This window comes from Silurus aristotelis, assembly GCF_946808225.1.
Source record: "Silurus aristotelis genome assembly, chromosome: 14".
In the NCBI taxonomy this organism is placed as follows: Eukaryota; Metazoa; Chordata; class Actinopteri; order Siluriformes; family Siluridae; genus Silurus; species Silurus aristotelis.
Window position 1 is genome coordinate 22,564,688 of NC_139587.1, and position 21,618 is coordinate 22,586,305.

The window sequence follows — 21,618 nt, forward strand, 5'->3', positions numbered from 1 at the left end:
AAGGAAGCATTGACCGTAATGTTGCTGGCTTTAAAGCATTCAGTGATTTAGCAAAAATAAATAAATAAATCAGCAACACTGACACTGCTATTTGTTTTCAATTTAAAAGAAATTGAATCAATTCTTTTAAAAATCTTTTTTACGCTTTCGTTTTGCATTTCTTTCTTTCTTTCTTTCTTTCTGCAATTCTGCTATTTATATTTGTTTGCATTACTGTGTCCTTATATTCTCTTTGTATTGTTGCATTTCTGTTGTCACTGATGTTTACCAGATAAAATATTCCAGTAAAAAGAAACTGACACAATGAGGAAGATAGGAGAATAGAAGATGCTGAGAAAGCTGATTGGGTGTGTAGAGGGAGAAGCAGCATTTGCCATTTCTGGTAGTTGTCAACAGAGGAAAAAGTGAGCATGGATCATGTAGGACAGCTGGGACGTAATGCAGATGGTCGGAAAGATTCTGATGGTCCTAGATTACATTTTCATGTACTTTAATAACCCCCTGTGCTGTCTATTCTGCCTACTAGTGAAGGACACGAGCGAAATTTCTGCACCAGACATCATGGATGACGACTTTGAACGCCGCATGGAGCTCCGGAGACAAAGGAGAGAAGAGATGCAAAGAGAAGCGGAAAAGTAAAGCAAGCGCACACACATGCACACACACACACACACACACACACACACACACACACACACACACACACACACACACACACACACACACACACACACTGTTGGAGTATTTACAGACCAATAGTTCTATTATTAAACTATAATAATAATTTTTAAAAAATTCTATTATTTTTATATATATATATATATATATATATATATATATATATATATATATATATATATATATAATCATTATTTTTGGCTTACATTTGCTTTCAGACAGCGAATATTTCTCTGGATGTATTTAAAAACTATTTAACGTTTCAGTGAGAAATTACAAATTGCTTTTATCAGCCAAACTGTTTCTCAGCCAAATCTTTTATGTTTGTTATAATCTAATAAGGACAAACCCTGAACAGCCCACATGGAAGCAAAATAGCTTTTTTTCTGTTTGTTTCCTTTGACATATTTATCATGCGAGTTGCTTTTTATGAGCAAACATAGTTCTCCTACTCATTTAAGGTTTACTTCATCCTCCTACATATCCCACAATCCAGCTGTCCTTATAAGGTCTGGCAGCCAGTTGTGTACTGTTAAGGATGACAGATTCTGCAGCGTGTGAATGTGTTTTTGTGTCTAGAGAGTGTTATCATATCTACATCTACATGTTCAAATACTTTTTTTGGATTATTTGGTGAGCTGGGAACACCCTTAACATAACCTGTACTGTACTATATTAAACTTTTGTGGATAAATTAATAAAATTTATCTTTTGCAGGTATCTCAGGAAGCAGTTAAGTACTTACTCCAAAATTAAAAAATAGAGCAAATTTCTTTTGGCGCTTTAACTCCAGTTCCACTGAAAGCCCACCTCTATTTTATTTACATATATTATATACACTTCCTGTGGGCTCACCACCTGCAGGAGGGACCGTAAGGGACGGTGCTGTGAGGATTGGGCAGCAGTCGAAGGCAGGGGCCTGCTTAGACTGCTGCCCCCGCGACCCGGATTACGGATAAGCGGGAGAAAATGAATGAATGAATGAATGAATATTATATACAACTTGATTGATTATCTGCAACTGAATTCAATGAATTCTGTTCTGGTGTCTATATTTCTTTTAATTAACATATATATTAGATCCTCAATTTTATTTACAGAGTGGGTAAGTGCTTTTCTTTATTTCGATGATGGTGGTAGTGGTGGTGGGAATTTGTATTTTTATATTATTGATCCTACAATCAATACAAAAAGCATTTCACAGATATATGCAGGTAAAGAAAAAAAGAAGAATAGGTTTTACAAAATGTTATGTTGTCTTTTCCTGTAGCCATATTTAATGTTAAGGGTCTAGTCTTCCTTCCTGCCTGTGATGCAATTCGTGTGCTACAGGAAGTATTATGTTACACCATTGAAATTCTTACTCTGAGAATCCTCAAAGTAACATCTGACAGAACAGAGACATTCCTGATCAGTGGTGGTTGTTCAGATTGGTTACATTCATTAGATAGCAAAATTTGAGACTCTTTTGTATTAATATATTAATATCAGGTCCAGTTACCAATGTGACACAGGTAGTAGTAATGGCTACTTTTTACTTAATTACAGATCCCAAACATACAAGGGTATAGTCAGTACTTCCAGAGTCTTTTAAAACATGAGTACCTGTACTTCTTAGATTGCAGCAAGGATCTGCTCTGAACCCTTTTTTGTTTGCAGTGGTGATGGACATGTTGACATATGAGGTAAGACAGGAGTCTCTATGGACTATGATGTTTGTGGATAATATTGTGATTTGCGGTAAGAGTAGGGAGCAGGTTGAGAAGAGCCTGGAAAGCTGGAGGTAAATGCTGGAGAGAAGGGGAATGAAAGTCAGTAGGAGTAAGACAGAGTACATGTGTGTGAATGAGAGGGAGGGCAGTGCAGTGGTGCGGTTGCAGGGAGAAGAGGTGGTGAAGGTGGAGGAGTTCAGGTACCTGGGGTCAACAGTGCAGAGTAATAGAGAGTGTGTTAGAGAAGTGAAGAAAAGTGTGCAGGCAGGGTGGAGTGGGTGGAGAAGAGTGGCAGGAGTGATTTGTGATAGAAGAGTATCTGCAAGAGTGAAAGGGAAAGTTTATAGGACTGTGGGGAGACCTGCGATGTTGTATGGATTAGAGACAGTGGCATTGAGTAAAAGACAGGAGGTGGATCTGGAGGTAGCAGAGCTGAAGATGTTGAGGTTTTCATCTGGAGTATTAAGGATGGACAGGATTAGAAATGAGTTTATTTAAATTAGAGGGACAGCACATGTAGGATGTTTTGGAGACAAGGCGAGGGAGACGCGATTAAGATGGTTGGGACATGTGCAGAGGGGGGACATAGAGTATATTGGTAGAATGCTGAGGAAGGGAAAGGAGGAGGTTAATGGATGTGGTGAAGGAAGACATTCAGGTAGTTGGTTCGAAGGAGGCAGATGTAGAGAACAGAGTAGTTTGAAGAAAGAAGAAGAAGATGAAGAAGAAGTTATTGAAGAATGTTTGTGTTAACTGAATTTAATTTCCCTGCTACAGTAATGCACCACTGAGGAATAAACCATTAACTATTCTAATGTAGTGTGACCTGGATGTGTTGCATCCGCAAAATGTATAAAACGGAAATTTTCACTGAATCATTCTAACGCTCCATGATTCTGCATCGCCTGTATGCAATACGGTTTTATTTGGAGATATACATTTCACAGAGGATTCTGTGGAGGCCATTGCTCTCAACACAATATCTACAAATAGTTGAGGAAGAGAAACAAAAAATAGTTCTTATTGCTTGTTAAACATTAAATCATCTGAGACACTGATTACTGAGCTGTAATAATAACAACAAACTGTATAATATATTGTACAGCAGGGATATCATATTGGACTGCTAACATTATGATATAATAACATTGTACAGGTGAAGTAAATAACACTGATTATCTCTTCATCATGGCAACTGTTAGTGGGTGGGGTATATATATATATATATATATATATATATATATATATATATATATATATATATATATATATATATATATATATATATATATGATGTGTTAGAAGCAGGAAAAATGGGCAAGCATAAGGATTTTAGTGAGTTTGACAAGGGCCAAATTGGGATGTCTAGACGACTGGGTCAGTGCATCTCCAAAACTGCAGCTCTTTTGGGGTGTTTCCGGTCTGCAGTGGTCAGCATGTATAAAAGTGGTCCAAGGAAGGAGCAGTGGTGAACCAACATGGTCATGGGTGGCCGAGGCTCATTGATGCACGTGTGGAGCGAAGGCTGGGTTATGTGGTCCGATCTAACAGAGGAGCTCCTGTAGCTCACATTGCTGAACAAGTTTATGCTGGTTCTGATAGAAAGGTGTCAGAATACACAGTGCATCGCAGCTTGTTGAATATGTGGCTATGTCAATATTAGCCCAGTGGTCATATTGGTATGCCTGATCCATTCATTTATCTCCAGTGATATCTTTATATACTGGAGAGGCCTGCAGCAGATCCTGGGTGCTATAGTGGCTTTATATCTGTAAGGACACCGTATGTATTATTCAGGCTAAAGAAACTCCACATATATGCAAATTCCTGATAACTCAGACTTTAACTATATTCAATCTATTTACTAAATTAATTCATGTCCCTGCCCATCTTTTTTGTCTTAATTATCCATGTGACAGACATAAATCAAGCATAGACAAGATGATACTTTGTAAATTATTGGAGAAAAAGATGGCAAATCCATCTGACTGTCTCTTGAGATGACTTTTTCAGCTTGGAAAACCCTGACCTACAGGATGGAACTGAAAAGGATATACAGGCTTGTTGTCTCTGTTTTGGATCTTTCCACCATCCACAACATCTGTAAACCATCGGCAAGCGGGAAGTCAAGAGGAGAAAGAGGGAAATAATCCCTATCCTCTATCAATGGACTATTGCAAACATGCTCTGTCTCTTAAACTTTGGCATGCTGTGGCAAACTGAGGCCAGACCAGATCAGTTAAACAGTGGAAGTAGGAATAAATGGCTTGTTCTTTGAGCTCGTACAGAGTGCCAGGAAAGAGAGAGAGAGAGAGAGAGAGAGAGAGAGAGAGAGAGAGATTGGAACTGACACTGTTCCCAGAACAAAGCTGTTTGGGTGAAAAAAGCTGTTTAGGTTGAACAATTACGTAAATCACCATTAGCATGCAAAATGCACTTCAAATTGCTTTCTGCCTCATTCTTTTTCACTACATCTTGCTGCAAGAATCTCTGCATGTCTGACTGACCTTGTCTTTATCCAGTACTGCATGATGAATATGTTAATTGTAATAATCTTACCAATCAATCAAGACATTTATTCAAAAAATATAAATATTGAGAGTTGGTAATAAACAGAATGAGTCCCATTCTTATGAACTCGATGACGAACAGGACTGGTAAAAATGCATTATGTTTTTTTTTTATGTCTAGATTTCATTATAATTTGCACTGACACAATATACACACCAACCAGCAATAACTTTATGGCCATCGATCAGGTATAACATTATGACCACATGCCTAATTTTGTATTGGTCTCCCTTTTGCTGCCAAAACAGTGGCCCATTAAGCATTAACAGCATTACCTTTTTCAGCAGTTTGAGATACAGGAGCTTGTCTGTTGGATCTTACCGCACGGACCAGCCTTCACTCCCCACGTGCAGTAATTGCCCATTTTTCTGCTTCTAACATGTCAACATTGAGGACAAAATGTTCACTTGCTGCCTAATAAATCCACTAACAGGTGCCTTGATAAAGAGATAATCAGTGTTTATTCACTTCACCAGTCATAATGTTATAATTTCATAATGTTATGCCTGGATGGTGTATATGTGCTGTGTTTATAATCAGCTGCCTAAATATTCTATAAATCTTCCAATACTGATGGAAGAATAATTGAAGAGAATTTAGCTTTTGTCTACTCTAGTCAAACAGAAAGTTATTGGTCATTGCGTTGACAGAAAGTCATTTTAATAAGACATAAGTAAAATAGAAATGGGAATGTGTATATTTTTGGTTTATAAAAATGTATAATGATCTTTTAATAATTTCTAATAATTGTGATGCAAGAAGCCATTGCTTATTGTCTTCAAATTAATTTACTTGAAATAAAGGTTGGATTTTATGTTGTCAGTGTGAGATTAAGCTAATTGATCCATTTTCTTAAAAAAAATAAAAACAACCCAAAAAAACACTTCATAGAGTGTGCAAATAATTTTGTTATATAAAATAAATTTTACACCAAATATCATACAGTATACTTGGTTAATGTCAGGTCATTGTTATGTCATTGTTATGTATAACTCATTTTTCATTTTATATATTTTTAAAAAATTACCTAAATGGATCTTACTGTCTGTTTAGAATGAGCCACCTAAAACCCGATGATGATGATGATGATGAAGAAGCTGCTCGAGAAAGAAGAAGACGAGCAAGACAGGAAAGACTGCGCAACATGGAGAATGAGGAGATCAGCAACACTGCCAAAGAATACAACAGCACTGACAGGTACAGTCTCATAGTGCAATGCTAACAGGAACAATATCATATAACAATGCTAACAGGTACAGATTAATCTTACAGTAGTTTAACAGTGATTATCTATCTATCTATCTATCTATCTATCTATCTATCTATCTATCTATCTATCTATCTATCTATCTATCTATAAATGACTTAATCCCGTCGTGTTATTGGTTCCAATGTTCAAATTCACAGTTTGGTACGTACCTCGGTTTTTAATTCAAAGTTCAGTTCTGTTTCAGTGCAGTCTGACGGGAAGAAATGCAAAACATTAAATTGCTTGTCGTTTTTTATTAACACAGTTTATTATTATTAACATTTGTGAACATCAACAGTTTACATTATATTTTTTTAATATTAAATTATATTTTATAATATTCTATAAAAAATTTGATAGAATACATCAAGTAAATGCAAAACACTTTTTTATTATTTTAATTAAATTAAGTAATCAATTTAATTGTCACAAATTCAATTGTTAAATACAATTTTATTACTGGAAAATTACATACAGATTTTCATATTTGTTTAGGGTTCATATTATGTTTAGGGTTTCCAAGTTTTACGATTTCATTTTTTTTCCATATTTCTCATCTGCAGATTTGCCCTTGTATTGTTGTTTGCTCAATTCCCAACTTTTGAATGGATTACGTTTATGAATTTTGCCCAAACATTTTGATCATCTGCCTGTTTATAAAAAAAAAATCTAATTTTTTTTATAACTTTCTACCACCCCCACTAATGAGCATGCTTTCAGCACACATATACTGTATGTGAGAATGTAGATGCAGGCCATTTCAGTGCAATGTGCCTCAGACATCTCTACAAAAAAAGGAACTTATACAGTGTGTTGTGTCTTCTGAGATACTTTTCTTCTCACTGTGGTTGTACAAAGTAATCTTTTTATGAGCTTACATAAATTTGCCCATTCTCCTCTGACCTCTTATCAGCAAGATGTTCCTGATGAACAGAAATGCAACTAACCAGACATGTCACAGTCAAAGTAACTTTTTCTTCATTCTGATGTATAATGTGAACAATAACTGAAGCACTTGACGTGTGTATCTGTATGTTTATACGTTGCGGTGCTGCTACATGACTGGTTAATGTATATTCCATTATGTTCATAATCACATCTCTTTCCCAGTGTTTCAGACACAGGTTCATCAGCACTGATTACTGCTCCAGCCGTTAGCGATGATGATCAGGCTCTTCTGGAACGGCTGGCCAAGCGTGAGGAGCGCAGACAGAGGAGAATGAGGGAAGCCCTGGAGAGACAAAAGGAGTTTGACCCCACTATCATTGATGAAGAAGCCAGTGTCACCACCACCAGCAGCGAGGACAGGCCAAGCCGCAGGAGTCATCTCAGGGATGCAGAAGAAAAAACATTCAAAAATGAGGTTCCGTCCTCAGAGACCAACTCCTGGACAGAGAAGGAAGATAAGAAAAAAGATGAGAATGAAGAGGAGTCTAAGGTGGAGGTTCAGGAGAACCAGGAACCTGTGCCCGAAGCAGCTTCGAAGGAACCGAACGAGAAACAAGAAGACATAGTGGAGAAGAAAGAGGAAGAAGAGGAAGCAGAGAAGCCCTGGAGATCCTACCTCAGAGAACAGGTTATTTCCTCAAAGTATTTTTATGGTGTTTTAGATTTGCCTGAAGTGGGAACATAAATAATAAATATGTCATGGATTTTCTGGTATGGTTGTGCTAACTGAAGTTATTTTTAATGAAAATTAGAAGCATTGGAAGCATTATGAATAAATGATTTGCTATATTTTATAGGAAAAGGGTGAAGATCAATCTGTCAGTACAAACACTGTGGCTGAAGAGAGAACAGATATGGGTTTAGACAGTACAGATGTAGCAAAGAAAGAGACTAAAGATGAACATTTATTAAAGGAAGAGAGTCAATTTGAACCTCCGCGAGAAGAAGAGAAGATTGAGGCAGCTGTCAGTGAGGAACCTGAAATAAAGAAGGAGGAAGAAGAAAAGCCTGTAGAGGAGGTAAAAAGGTTAGAGGCTCCATCAGAAACTCTTGCTGCTAAAGTATTACCTGTTGAGGCTGAACCTGCTTTAGAGAACAAGGAAGTGGAGAAACCTGCAAAAGAAAGCCTTCAGCCTTCAGTGGAGAAGAACCAAATAGAGGAACCTCAGAAAGAAACACCTGAGCCTCCAGCAGAAAAGAAAGAGGTGGAGAAAGTAAAGGAAAAAACAAGGATGGTGGATAAAGTGAGGCAAGAAGAAGAAAAAACACAAGTATTAGAAAAAAGGCAAATAGAGGTGAAGGTTGAACTTCCAAAGAAACAAGCTGAGGAGAAGCCTTTTGTGATAGTTAAGGTAGAAGAGAAAGCAGTTCCACCGAAAAAGATTGAAGAGAAACAACCAATTGTGAAGAAGGAGGTGGAAGAAAAACCGAAATGGAAGAAGGAGGAAGACGAAACTTCCAAAGCTAAAATTGAAGTCAAACCAAAGGAGGTATTCACCTTCCAGCTCAGGTTTCTTCAGGTTTTCTCTGCAGATTACAGACACAGCCATGTCACCTGTCTCATGTGATTTATATATTGTGTGGTCACAATTCTGTTATTGAGACAGCTTCACAGATTTACCCACTTTCTTCACTTTACCTACCTACTTTACCTACATTTGTTAAAGCAGGGGTCCCCAAACTACGACCCGTCCCCACATTTGGAACAGACCTTTGTTTGGAACAAAGCCCAAGAAATATTATGAGAATTACATTTTAAAAATATGTTTTACTCATATCATATCTGTTTTTGATAATAAAGTTTGGCTTTCAACCTAAAATTTCCCTTAGTTTTCAACTTAGTCTAATTATTTGTTTAATTCACCCACCAACCATATGCATATGCATATTTAACTAATGTGTTGATTTCAATAGCAATGAATATGATATATTATTATTATAATAGTAATAATGCTGTTTTAGGCTATATATTTCTTGAAAAACAATGCTCATATGTCTGTACGGTGCATAACAAAAAAAAAATTAATTGAGCTAGCATTTGGAGGCATAATAAATACATTTAAAAATAATAATAAAATCTCCACAATAATACTAGTAGTCTCTCCGGCCCATGTTATTTTCTGTTGCAGATTGACCCGGCCCCCCATTAAAGAAAGAAACAATTATGTGGTCCTCACAGAAAAAAAAGTTTGGAGACCCCTGTGTTAAAGGAAACAATCCACCCTGAAACACAGTAAAATCTTTATATGGGAATATTTGTGATGCAAGTAGCTATTTGGGTGATATTGTGTTGGTTATTGTATTTTTGTTAGAGGTTAGCTATAACAGTTAATGTGTCAGGATAATTGAATATTGTATTTATGAGAAATGATTAGTTTTAATCTGGACTTTGTAGTTTTTTACTTTCTACAAGATGATGAGTGTAGTGATGTTCAGACTGCTATTAACATAAAAGTAGAAGATCTGTTTGATAAGAAGGACTGAGGGATTAAAATGCGGCTACACCTGTTACCTTAGACAGAAATAAAGTATAGTATTAAAGCCTCTGGCACCAATATCATTAAGTAGCTGAGATTATAGTAATATAAGTATGGGGAATGGGTAAAGGAAGCTAGTAACCAAAGAGACAACAGATAACAGTAAACTGAAGTTTTAAAAACTAATATAGAATTGTCAATTGTAAAATAAATCATTTCTCATTTTCCAATTAAAGATGATACACATTAAGAACAAGAGTATTGGGACACCTGACTTTTCCCAAACATATGTGGTTCTTGCCCAAACTACAAAGTTTGTACACTTGATGCAGTATAATTAGAATTTCCATTCACTCACACTTAAAAACTCAAACCTGTTCCATTATGACATTGCCCCTGTGCACAAAGCCAGCTCTATGAAGATATGTTTTACATGGTTTGGAGTAGAAGATCTCGAATGGCCTGCTATAGAGCTCTGACCTCAACCCACTGAACACCTTTGGGATGAATTGGAAAACTGTCTTCACCCCAGGCCTGCATCAGAACATGACTTTTGTAGCACCCTTGTGGCTAATTAACACAAAGGTCTACAAGCACACTCCAAAAGCTAGTTGAACATCTTCCCAGAAAAGTGGAAGTTACTATAAAAGCAAATGGGGACTAAATGTGGAGTGAAAATGATCAGGTGTCCAAAAACTTTAGTTCATATATAAAATATTAATTATGAGTCCTGATATGGTGGATTTTTCCTTTAAGAATGCTTTTACGTGAATGCTATCTTTCTGTTTGTTTGCTATCTTGCTGCTAAAGTATGCTGGTATAATTTGTTATTAGTGAAGTAATATTCAGTTAAATATTTCTCAAAACTAAAAGGCCATTTAAGGACATTAAACCTAAAATGGTTTGCCAATTCCTGACTGGATTCAGTACATTCATGTGCATTATTAGTAAAAACCGTGCATCACATTATAATAGTTTTATTTTTTACTTGCAGGTTGTGGAGGAAAAGCCTAAACCGTTCTTTTTGCGTGACAAAGTAAGTCGTATGTGGTTGGAATGATCGAATGCTATTTTTAAATAATCATCCTCATGTACAATGATGTGTCAAATTATTAATTGCAGATTCTTTATTGTAAACATGTGTTTTGCTGTAATATAATTTGAGCAGAAAGAATCAGTGAAGCAGCAGAATGAAGAGGACACCCCTAAAATCAAGAAACCAGAAAAGCCATTCGGGTATAGGTCACTGACTTATGTTGTGCTATAATGTAAAAAAATTGAGATTATGCCGTAGTTTACTGAATATCAGAATATTAGAATCTCCTGAACATCTCGTGAACGTTTAGTAGCTAGTCTGATATGCTTATTCAAAGTGTTACTTGCCTTCAAATGTGTGTGTGTTTAGTCAAGTGGGACTGCGCTCAACTCAGTTAGAAAAGCTGGACCCTGTGGCAAAGCAGGAGGCAGAGCGGAAGTTGGCGGAACTGAAGCGCCGGAGGAATGAGACGGACAGCGAAGAGTTCGAGAAGATGAAGCAGAAACAACAGATGGCTGAGGCTGAGCTCGAGGAACTGAAGAAGAAGAGAGAGGAGAGGAGGAAGGTCTTGGAAGAAGAGGAGAAGCAGAAAAAACTGGAGCAAGCAGAAAAGAAGGCGAAGGAAGAGGTATATTCTGTCGAGACTTGTTGTGAAAAAAACACAGAAAAACATCAATGTCCTGTGGTAGGCATTGCGACTAACATCTTAATAAACCTAAGTGTAGCTAAAAAATGTCCAAGTGAACCAATATCAATAGTTTAATTAAATGTCAATCAGATTCAATGTAGACAAAACACAGAATCTAAGATTAATGCTAAAAAAGAATTTGGCATTAAGCATGTACAGTAAACAGAGCTGTCTCTTCTTTTTTTTTTTTGCAGCAAGAGAGGCAGAAGATGAAGGAAGAAATTGAGCGCAGGAGGGCCGAGGCAGCTGAGAAGAAAAAGCAGAAAGAAGAGTTTGCTGCAGACGGCAAGTTGCCGTTTAAATGTCTGTCTGCAAAAGGAGCCGCAACAAAGGTGGGCTGAAATCTTCTAAAAATAATATTAGTCATTTATACAAGGATTAAAAGACTTGGTTATGGGCTATTATAGAAAAATACTCATTGACTGTGTAGACTTTAGAGGTGTAAAGAGTACCTGAAAATCATACTTCAGTAAAAATATAGATACATTACTGCAAAACTTAGATAAGTATCAAAGTATCGATGCTTTACTGTATCTGTACTGCGAAACTTAAAAATCCACTAATTCAAATATGACTTGAGTAAAAGTCTTAAGAGTATCTGATTTGAACAGTACTTGAATATTTGACTCATACTAACCGTAGGTACAAAGATGCACAAGTCCTCAACAAATCAAATTGTACACCTCAACACTGCATTAACCATCAACACAACAGCCTCTTCAACATGCTAGAATGAAACAAAGAACAAACAAGTTTAAAAAAGACAAAGTAACAAAGCAATCTTTCAAAAAGGGATCTTCAATACACTCGAGCTCTTTACGAAATGAAATTAAGGGCCAGCAGTGTAAAAAGTCGCTTGCAGGCAGCAAGGTGTTTAGACCAGGGGTCACCAACGTGGTGGCCGCAAGGACCACATGAGTAGCCCGCGGGCCTTTTCTAAAAATAGCTGTTTCCTACTTTGTTAATCATTGTTGATACTTATTATGAGAAATTATTAAGATGATCAGTGTCTTCACATAGATAAATATCATTAATTATTAATAATAACATATAATAAAAGGTGAATTGAAAAAAATTTGTTATTTCAGATCAAACTGAAAACTGTGTGTATCAAACTGGTAGCCCTTCACATTAATGGTACCCAAGAAGTAGCTCTTAGTTTCAAAAAGGCTGGTGACCTGGTTTAGACTTAATGATATCTTCAGCAGAGGTGCAAAATTTGCAACTGTCGGTGTCAATTAAAATATAGTGGAGTAAATTGAATATATTGAATCATAAATGTAGTTGAGTAGATAGTAAAAGCTTATATCTGTAATAAGTAGGCAAAAAGATTATTTAAGCACAGTAACAAAGTACATTTGCATAAATACTTTACACCATTGCTGTATGTGTGCAGCCTGACGTGAATTATTATGCAAATGACGTTGATTATTTTCTAATAAGAGCATTGTCTGAAGCATTTCATTCCTTTATTTACTACAAAAGTTTGTAGTACATAATGGAATAAAATGTTCCTGCCCCCACTGGACTGTCTTTTCCTTCTCAAAAGAACAGTCATGCTGTTCTGCATAAAAAATGGAACTTTTCTGTCCTGAAGACTCTCTCATAGTGGGAAAAATTAGTGTTGCTGTTACTGATACTGGAGACTCCTTCGGGCATATCAAAGACTATACATTTTTTGTTACGTTTTATTATTAGACAGATTATAGTGAATGTGAGTAGCTGAGTAATTAAAACTTTGATGTATAAATGAATCAACACATTCTGACCAATTAGAATCAAGAATTTACCAGACACCATTTTCAATGCAATTTTCAATGTAAATAAAAAATATCGGAGTATTCATTTGCCATGTATTGGATATTAAATCTGATTATACATTCAGTTTTACGACATGAGTTTGGACATTGACAAAAAAGGAAACATTAAAACGGGTCCATTAGGGTTTAATTGAATACAGGATTAAAAGTTTAGTAACTATGCAAAATGAAAATGTTGTGTATTTCTCACTGGTTTGTACAGATTGGTGAAAAGGCGGAATTTCTAAACAAGTCAGCCCAAAAAACGTAAGTTATATCATGTAACATTATAAATGAATTGCTGAATAGACCCTAGAGACAATGATATTTAATCTCTGACCATTTCGCTTTTTATACACTTAGAACTATAAAAGCACCACACACTCCATTGGTGTGTAAGATCGGTAACAGGCTGGAGCAATACACCTCAGCTGTTCAGGTACCAGTAAAAACTTTAACACATGCCTACAGTTTATGAAAGACATTGTAGAATCTCGATTTATCATTCTTGTGCCTCACTTGTTCATTGTCCAGACAAAGGATGTGAAGTCCCCGAAGTCTCCTAAAGACCTTCCTGTTCCAGAGGGAATGCGCAGCATCAAGAGCATGTGGGAGAAAGGTAATGTTCAGAACCCAGATGCTCCAGGACCTGCCAGTCCTTCCATCGTCAACAAGGTACATGACACAGTGTGCATCTGATACTGCACTTATAACGCCAAACATCTGTTGATTTGTCAGTGCAAATAATAAGGAAATCTTGTGTATTTAGGAAACAGCTGGATTGAACACAGGAGTGTCAGGTCGCATCAGCAGCTGGAAGAACAAGACTCCAGAAACCAAGACTTCTGAAACAAAGCCAGCAGAAACAAAAAGTGTGAAACCAGCTGAGACGAAGACGGCTGAGACGAAGACGACTGAGACGAAGACGACTGAGACGAAGACGACTGAGACGAAGATGACTGAGACGAAGACACCGGAAACAAAGGGCTTGAAAGTGGCGGAGATAAAGAAGCCTGAACCAAAGACCCCTGAAACAAAGAGCTTGAAACCAAATGAGACAAAAACAACTGAAAAAAAGCCACTGGATTTAAAGACCCCTGAAACAAAACCAACTGACAAAAAGACTCCAGAGATGAAGGCTCCAGCATTTGGAAAACCTCCAGGAGGCAAACCTGTGAGTAGATCTTTTTTTTTTCATCTAATAGGTTGTTCAGTTTTACAGGTGGTGCATCGGTCTGTAATGAGTTCCACGTTGTCCTTGCTTTATGTGAAATTTATTTGAGGGTTCAGGTTCACTCTGACCAGTGTTGGACAGTAACGAAGTAAATGTAATTTGGTACTGCACTTAGGTAGCTCTTTTCAAAAATCTGACTTTGTACTCAATTACATTTTGTGAAATCATCATTATCGTTGTTTTTATTTATGAGTGGGGGAAAAAACGGTCAAGCAAGCCGCCAATCAGGATCGAGAGCGTCGGTTCAACAGCAAGCAGAACATTTTGAGAGGAATAAATAATGGAAAAAACTCCTGACTCGAACTGTTCACAACACCCGTGGAATTATTTGCGTAATTTTGTAGTAGTTTCAAGTAGTTAAAAAGAGATTTTGGGCTCATGATAATCGTAATAGATATCAATCAGTGTTTAACACATTAATATCATTCTATTAATGCAGTAGATCAGTGTGCTGAGAGGAACATTAGAATCTTTTCACATAATCTGAGTCTTTTGGAAAAATAATAATAATAGGATGTTATAGCTCTAATGAATCATAGTACTTCGTATACTTAAGTACATTTTAAGGCAGTATTTTTTTACTTTTTACTCAAGTTTAAAGGGAGCACTTTTTACTTTTTGCTGGAGTCATATTTCACCGAGTGTAGCTCTACTTTAACTCAAGCTCATGGTTTGTTTATTTCATCCACCACTGCCTTTGACAATCCAAAAGGCAACATAGGAAAAGGTAGTGAATTTTAATCCCAACTTCATCAAGCTGCCACTGTTGGACCCTTGAGCAAGGCCCTCAACCATAGCCTGATCAGTTGCATAAATGAAATAATTGTAGGTTGCTCTGGACAGGGTTGTCTCCCAAAATTCCATAAATGTAAATGTAAGATACTTTTAATCGACCAAGGGTGTGTGAATGTGTGTGTGCAAAGTGTGTGTTCAAAGTGCAAAATTAGCACTTTCCAAGTTTGCTTTGTAGAATTCAAGAGTGATATTTATATTAAGTTTGTAATCTGGCGTACCAGTGTAGATTTATTCATTGCTAGAGATTTAAAGCACTTTTGTACGTCGCTCTGGATAAGGGCGTCTGCTAAAAGCCGCAAATGTAAATGTAAATGTAAAAAAAAACATGTAACATGGGTATGATGTATCACCAACTGGTGGACATGATAGATGACATCCTCTGAGACAAGATACAAGTGGGTGTACATTTTCTCTTCCTCAAACCTGAGAAGGCCCAGAGTGCACTAAAATGAGGATTGATGATAGTGTGTTTCAGGCAGTTGGAATATTTCCCTGCTCTGTAGTCCAACATTTCACCTAGGAGTGTCTTCCTTCCTAGCACTTGGGTCCAATTTATTTTAAGTTGCTCTCAACCGATTCTGAAGAGGCACTTATGCTCTTACCTAAATTAATGAGAATTAATGGGAGTCTTACACAACAGCATTGATCACCATGACACACTTTCGACCCACAGTACGTCTACAACAGGACAGTCTCTATGGAGTTTCAGTCTAAACTGATCCATGTACTCTGAATTCCCTGCATAAAACATACTACATAACGAAATATATAACTGATCCTCTCCAGGGAGAAATTCCTTTTAAATAACCCCTGCTATTACTCAACTTGACTAGTGTGTACATTTATCTATCATTTCCATGAACTGAAAGGCCGTTTGGAACTGTGTCAGGTAATGCTACGGCTAATCTGCTGTCATTGGAACCATAAAGCTTTTTTAACACATATGGCTTATAAATATGTGTTGTCCTCTTGATGCGAACCCATGCTCACTTTTAAACGCTGTGTTTACATTATGCAGCAGGGCCCTCTAGAGGTTTATGCTTGCATTGCACTGGAACTGTCAGACCTGAGAAGGTAAAACTGTTGTCAGATCAGTGGAAAATACAAATAAAAAAACTAAATATGAAATAAGTAATGCTTTTATCATGAATTATGATGAATTAATGAATGCATTTACATTTACATTTGCAGCATTTAGCAGACGCCCTTACCCAGAGCGACGTACAAAAGTGCTTTGAGTCTCTAGCAATGAATAAATCTACACTGGTACGCCAGATTACAAACTTAATATAAATATCACTCTTGAAATCTACAAAGCAAACTTGGAAAGTGCTAATTTAAGTGTTTCAGGAAGAGGTAGGTCTTAAATCGTCGCTTGAAGAGAGCCAGGGTTGCACTAATGCACTAATGCACTAATTAGATGCACTACTCCTTAATACTTTAGGAAATAATTTCTCATATATATTTTGAACTATAATATTACTTCATTCTTTAGGAAATAATGAGATGTAGTTATATTAACATCTTGCCATATAATTTTTTCTAATTAATATCATGACTTGCATGGTCTTTTTTTTTTTTTTTTTTTTTACAAAAAAATCTAGATTATGAATTTAAATGAGTAATTTTATTTATTATTTATTTTTTAAAAGTGTTTATTATATATTGTTTATTATACATTTTATTATTATTATTTATTATATCTTTAGAAACTGAATTATAATATTAAACTAACCCAGTTCCTGGCAAGATGTTAATATACAGTGAGGAAAATAAGTATTTGAACACCCTGCTATTTTGCAAGTTCTACCACTTAGAAATCATGGAGGGGTCTGAAATTGTCATCGTAGGTGCATGTCCACTGTGAGAGACATAATCTAAAAAAAAAAATCCAGAAATCACAATATATGATTTTTTAACTATTTATTTGTATGATACAGCTGCAAATAAGTATTTGAACACCTGTCTATCGGCTAGAATTCTGACCCTCAAAGACCTGTTAGTCTGCCTTTAAAATGTCCACCTCCACTACATTTATTATCCTAAATTAGATGCACCTGTTTGAGGTCGTTAGCTGCATAAAGACACCTGTCCACCCCATACAATCAGTAAGAATCCAACTACTAACATGGCCAAGACCAAAGAGCTGTCCAAAGACACTAGAGACAAAATTGCACACCTCCACAAGGCTGGAAAGGGCTACGGGGAAATTGCCAAGCAGCTTGGTGAATAATCAAGCAATCATTAGAAAATGGAAGAAGCTAAACATGACTGTCAATCTCCCTCGGACTGGGGCTCCATGCAAGATCTCACCTCGTGGGGTCTCAATGATCCTAAGGAAGGTGAGAAATCAGCCCAGAACTACACGGGAGGAGCTGGTCAATGACCTGAAAAGAGCTGGGACCACCGTTTCCAAGGTTACTGTTGGTAATACACTAAGACGTCATGGTTTGAAATCATGCATGGCATGGAAGGTTCCCCTGCTTAAACCAGCACATGTCCAGGCACGTCTTAAGTTTGCCAATGACCATTTGGATGATCCAGAGGAGTCATGGGAGAAAGTCATGGGGTCAGATGAGACCAAAATAGAACTTTTGTGTCATAATTCCACTAAACGTGTTTGGAGGAAGAAGAATGATGAGTACCATCCCAAGGACACCATCCCTACTGTGAAGCATGGGGGTGGTAGCATCATGCTTTGGGGGTGTTTTCTGCACATGGGACAGGCCGACTGCACTGTATTAAGGAGAGGATGACCGGGGTCATGTATTGCGAGATTTTGGGGAACAACCTCCTTCCCTCAGTTAGAGCATTGAAGATGGGTCGAGGCTGGGTCTTTCAACATGACAATGACCCGAAGCACACAGCCAGGATAACCAAGGAGTGGCTCTGTAAGAAGCATATCAACGTTCTGGCGTGGCCTAGCCAGTCTCCAGACCTAAACCTAATAATCTTTGGCGGGAGCTCAAACTCAGTGTTTCTCAGCAACAGGCCAGAAACCTGACTGATCTAGAGAAGATCTGTGTGGAGGAGTGGGCCAAAATCCCTCCTGCAGTGTGTGCAAACCTGGTGAAAAACTACAGGACACGTTTGACCTCTGTAATTGCAAACAAAGGCTACTGTACCAAATATTAACATTGACTTTCTCAGGTGTTCAAATACTTATTTGCAGCTGTATCATACAAATAAATAGTTTAAAAATCATACATTGTGATTTCTGGATTTTTTTTTTTTAGATTATGTCTCTCACAGTGGACATGCACCTACGATGACCATTTCAGACCCCTCCATGATTTCTAAGTGGGAGAACTTGCAAAATAGCAGGGTGTTCAAATACTTATTTTCCTCACTGTAACTACATCTCATTATTTCCTAAAGAATGAAGTAATATTATAGTTCAAAATATATATGAGAAATAGAAATTAAATACGCATTGTGATCAGATTTACACCTGTGACATAAAGCACAGATTATCATACACAATTTTGGTCATAACAATTACTTTTATTAGCATCCGCCAAGCTTATGTGTGATTGAATGATACAATATTATTGAATTTTGTATACACTGTAAATGTTGGTGTCACTGGGGTCATGTGTGAGTGGAATATGAGCTTATGAGATATGAGATACTTTTCATTATTTCTTGGCGCATGTATTCTTTCCACCACTATGAAATTTGTATGAATTGTCGAATTGTAAAAATTAATTATTGTATGCAACTTTATTGTAAATTGTTACTGACACACCTTAAAAACAAACACAAGTGACTGCGTGTACTCCGTAGGAACCGAAGCCTACTGATGTGTCCAAAACACGTGGCCTGTGGGAACCCAAGGGTTCCACCCCTTCCAAGGTAAGCACATCTGTGCACATGTGTACATGCTGTTGCATGATGCACAGTCATGTACAAAAATAGAGAACCCATTTTTGAATTCTGTCTGCCTTATTTTTTGTTTAGTTTTTTTTTATGTTAATTCCATTTGATGCATTTAGCAAAATCACTGACACACAGCCTGGAAGAAAGGGTAATCCTGTAAGTATTTACTGCAGGAGTGTGGAAAGCAACACGGCATCTATTCAATTTATATCCGTTTTTGATTGTTGGTTGGATTGCAGTAAACTGTTAGCATTACTAGCTGCTCTTTTTATAGCATTAGCATATAGCACATATAGTATACTTATATAGTATATGTAAAATTAAACAAGTATACAGAAGTAATGGAACTATACACTATATGGACAAAATAATTAGGACATCTGACTTTTCCAGCCATATGTGGTTCTTCCCTTTACCACAAGGATCGAAATACATAGTTCTATAGAATGCCTTTGGATTCGGTAGCCTTACATTTTCCCTTCACTCGAACTAGGAGACCCAAACCTGTTTCAGCATGACAATGTTCCTGTGCACAAAGCCAGCCCTATAAAGATAAGGTTACATTGGTTGCATGCACGATCTTAAGTGGCCTGCTATAGAGCTCTGTCCTCAACGGTTCTAATCACTTTTGGAAAGATTTGGAACACTGACTGCACCCCAGGCCTCCTCACCTCACCTACATCAGTACATGACTTTACTAAGACCCTCGTAGCTGAATGAGCACAAACCTCCATAAGAAAACTCCGAAATCTAGCGGAACATCCTCCCAGAAATGTGAAGGTTATTTTAACAGCAAATGGGGACAAACATGTGGAATAGGATGTTTAAAAAGCACACAGGAATCTCATCAACAGGTGTCCACAAACTTTTATCAATGTAGTGTACTTTAATAAATGCTGAATAATGACATTGCAGTGTTAGTGGCTTACTGCTGTGCTATGGCTTTCTGCATCTTTATTTGACTCTGGATCTATAAATACCTTATAAAATCAACATTTTATAACATGTGCACACACACACACACACACACACACACACATGCACTATTTTACACAAGCATCGCTTCTCAGTGTGTAACGTGTGCTTTGTGGAGCATTGTCACAAGAATATATTAAAATGTTGTGACCGTAAGCATCTCGTTACACTCTCGCTTGTGTATTATGACACTTTTTTTTTTTTTTTTTTTTTTATAATTCAAGGTGTTTGGACTAAAGACAACACCGTTTACAAATGGTAAGTACAGTATATATATTCAAAAGTTGTTTAATTTTGTTTCATACACTGTATATAGTACTAAACACCATACTTCCTGTCTAATGTAAATAATTGTGTTCCTATAAGTGTATCTTTTGTATCTATCTACCTCATTGAAAATGTATATAATGTACAATGTAAGGTGCACATTCAGGTTCACCACATGCACCTCCCAAAATAATAAAAAAATATATATATAAAACCCCAGATGCATTGATAAATATAGCAGATATTATATTTTCCTATAATATAAGTGGCGTTCAAGTCAAACCAAGAATTTTGGGTTTATAAAATAAAATACATTTCAAGGAGTGGAACCTGCATATATTTTTCGACACACTCAACTATATATAGTTATATATATACACTTATACCACTTATTTATCAGTATGCCTGAACCATTCTTGAACAGCCTGCATCACTTTATCATTAGGGAACCACTACGATCTCCACGCGCTGTTCCATGCATGCACTAACACTGTTGTCTGCCTTCTTGATTAATGTCTCTGGGCTTGCCCATGACATGTGCACCTCCTATCAGTAATAGGACTCACCTGCCACTTACTACTGCGTGTAGTACCGCCACGCTTGCATCCATTTTTATACCTGTAACATTAACAGTCCCGGTTTGACTTGAACGACCCTCGTATGATCCTAAATCACTGACTCAGTGATGACTGTTTGACCTTCTCTCTTGTATTTCAAGTAGTATAAATATTTGTACTGTATATGCGTTTAATGTAATTTTATAACACAATTAGTAATTCATTAAGCCAGAAAAACAGCAGTAAAAAAAACTGATGTCACAAACCAGTCTGAAGTACTTTTACTTTTGACCATGTTGAAGATCAAAAAAAGAATATGATATTAAGTTCTCCTTGAAGCATTCCTCGTATCTCTGATTATAAGTTTTCCTTGTTAAATAACATGATTTTTTTAGGGTGTATTATTAGGCTATTACAAGCATAGAGAGTGATCTGTTAAAAAGGGAGCTGTAATGTATTGGAATGAGGGCAGTAACATATATCTATTATTTGAATGAATGGAAATCTTCAGATCAATCAACATCGACAGTTTTTTTTTAATGCCTTTCATTGAATACATTTTATTGATTTAAATTCTTTTTTGTTTTTATTTGCCTACAGATACTTAAAAAGGGTATCACTTTGCTTAATAGATCGTTGACAAGGGATCCTATAGCATTCTAAATATTCATCAGCGGTATAAATATCAATGCACTAGTTTAGATCCGGACATGAAAATAAAAGCCATTGACGGAAAACCATCCATGATTATTA

General features: G+C 36.7%; 1 protein-coding gene across 2 annotated transcripts in view; it reads left to right on the forward strand.

Annotated features, from left to right (window-relative positions):
• cald1b (caldesmon 1b) overlaps positions 1-21,618 on the forward strand; it is a 32,192-nt gene that overhangs the window by 8,723 nt on the left and 1,851 nt on the right. For both annotated transcript variants that reach the window (XM_083560858.1, XM_083560859.1), the window contains exons 2-15: positions 527-635; positions 6,015-6,158; positions 7,321-7,786; positions 7,956-8,648; positions 10,630-10,671; positions 10,804-10,871; positions 11,041-11,299; positions 11,554-11,691; positions 13,382-13,425; positions 13,522-13,597; positions 13,693-13,833; positions 13,928-14,332; positions 18,974-19,042; positions 20,266-20,299. In XM_083560858.1, the coding sequence (XP_083416984.1) occupies positions 527-635; positions 6,015-6,158; positions 7,321-7,786; positions 7,956-8,648; positions 10,630-10,671; positions 10,804-10,871; positions 11,041-11,299; positions 11,554-11,691; positions 13,382-13,425; positions 13,522-13,597; positions 13,693-13,833; positions 13,928-14,332; positions 18,974-19,042; positions 20,266-20,299 (2,688 nt within the window). The remainder of the gene's footprint in view (positions 1-526; positions 636-6,014; positions 6,159-7,320; positions 7,787-7,955; positions 8,649-10,629; positions 10,672-10,803; positions 10,872-11,040; positions 11,300-11,553; positions 11,692-13,381; positions 13,426-13,521; positions 13,598-13,692; positions 13,834-13,927; positions 14,333-18,973; positions 19,043-20,265; positions 20,300-21,618) is intronic.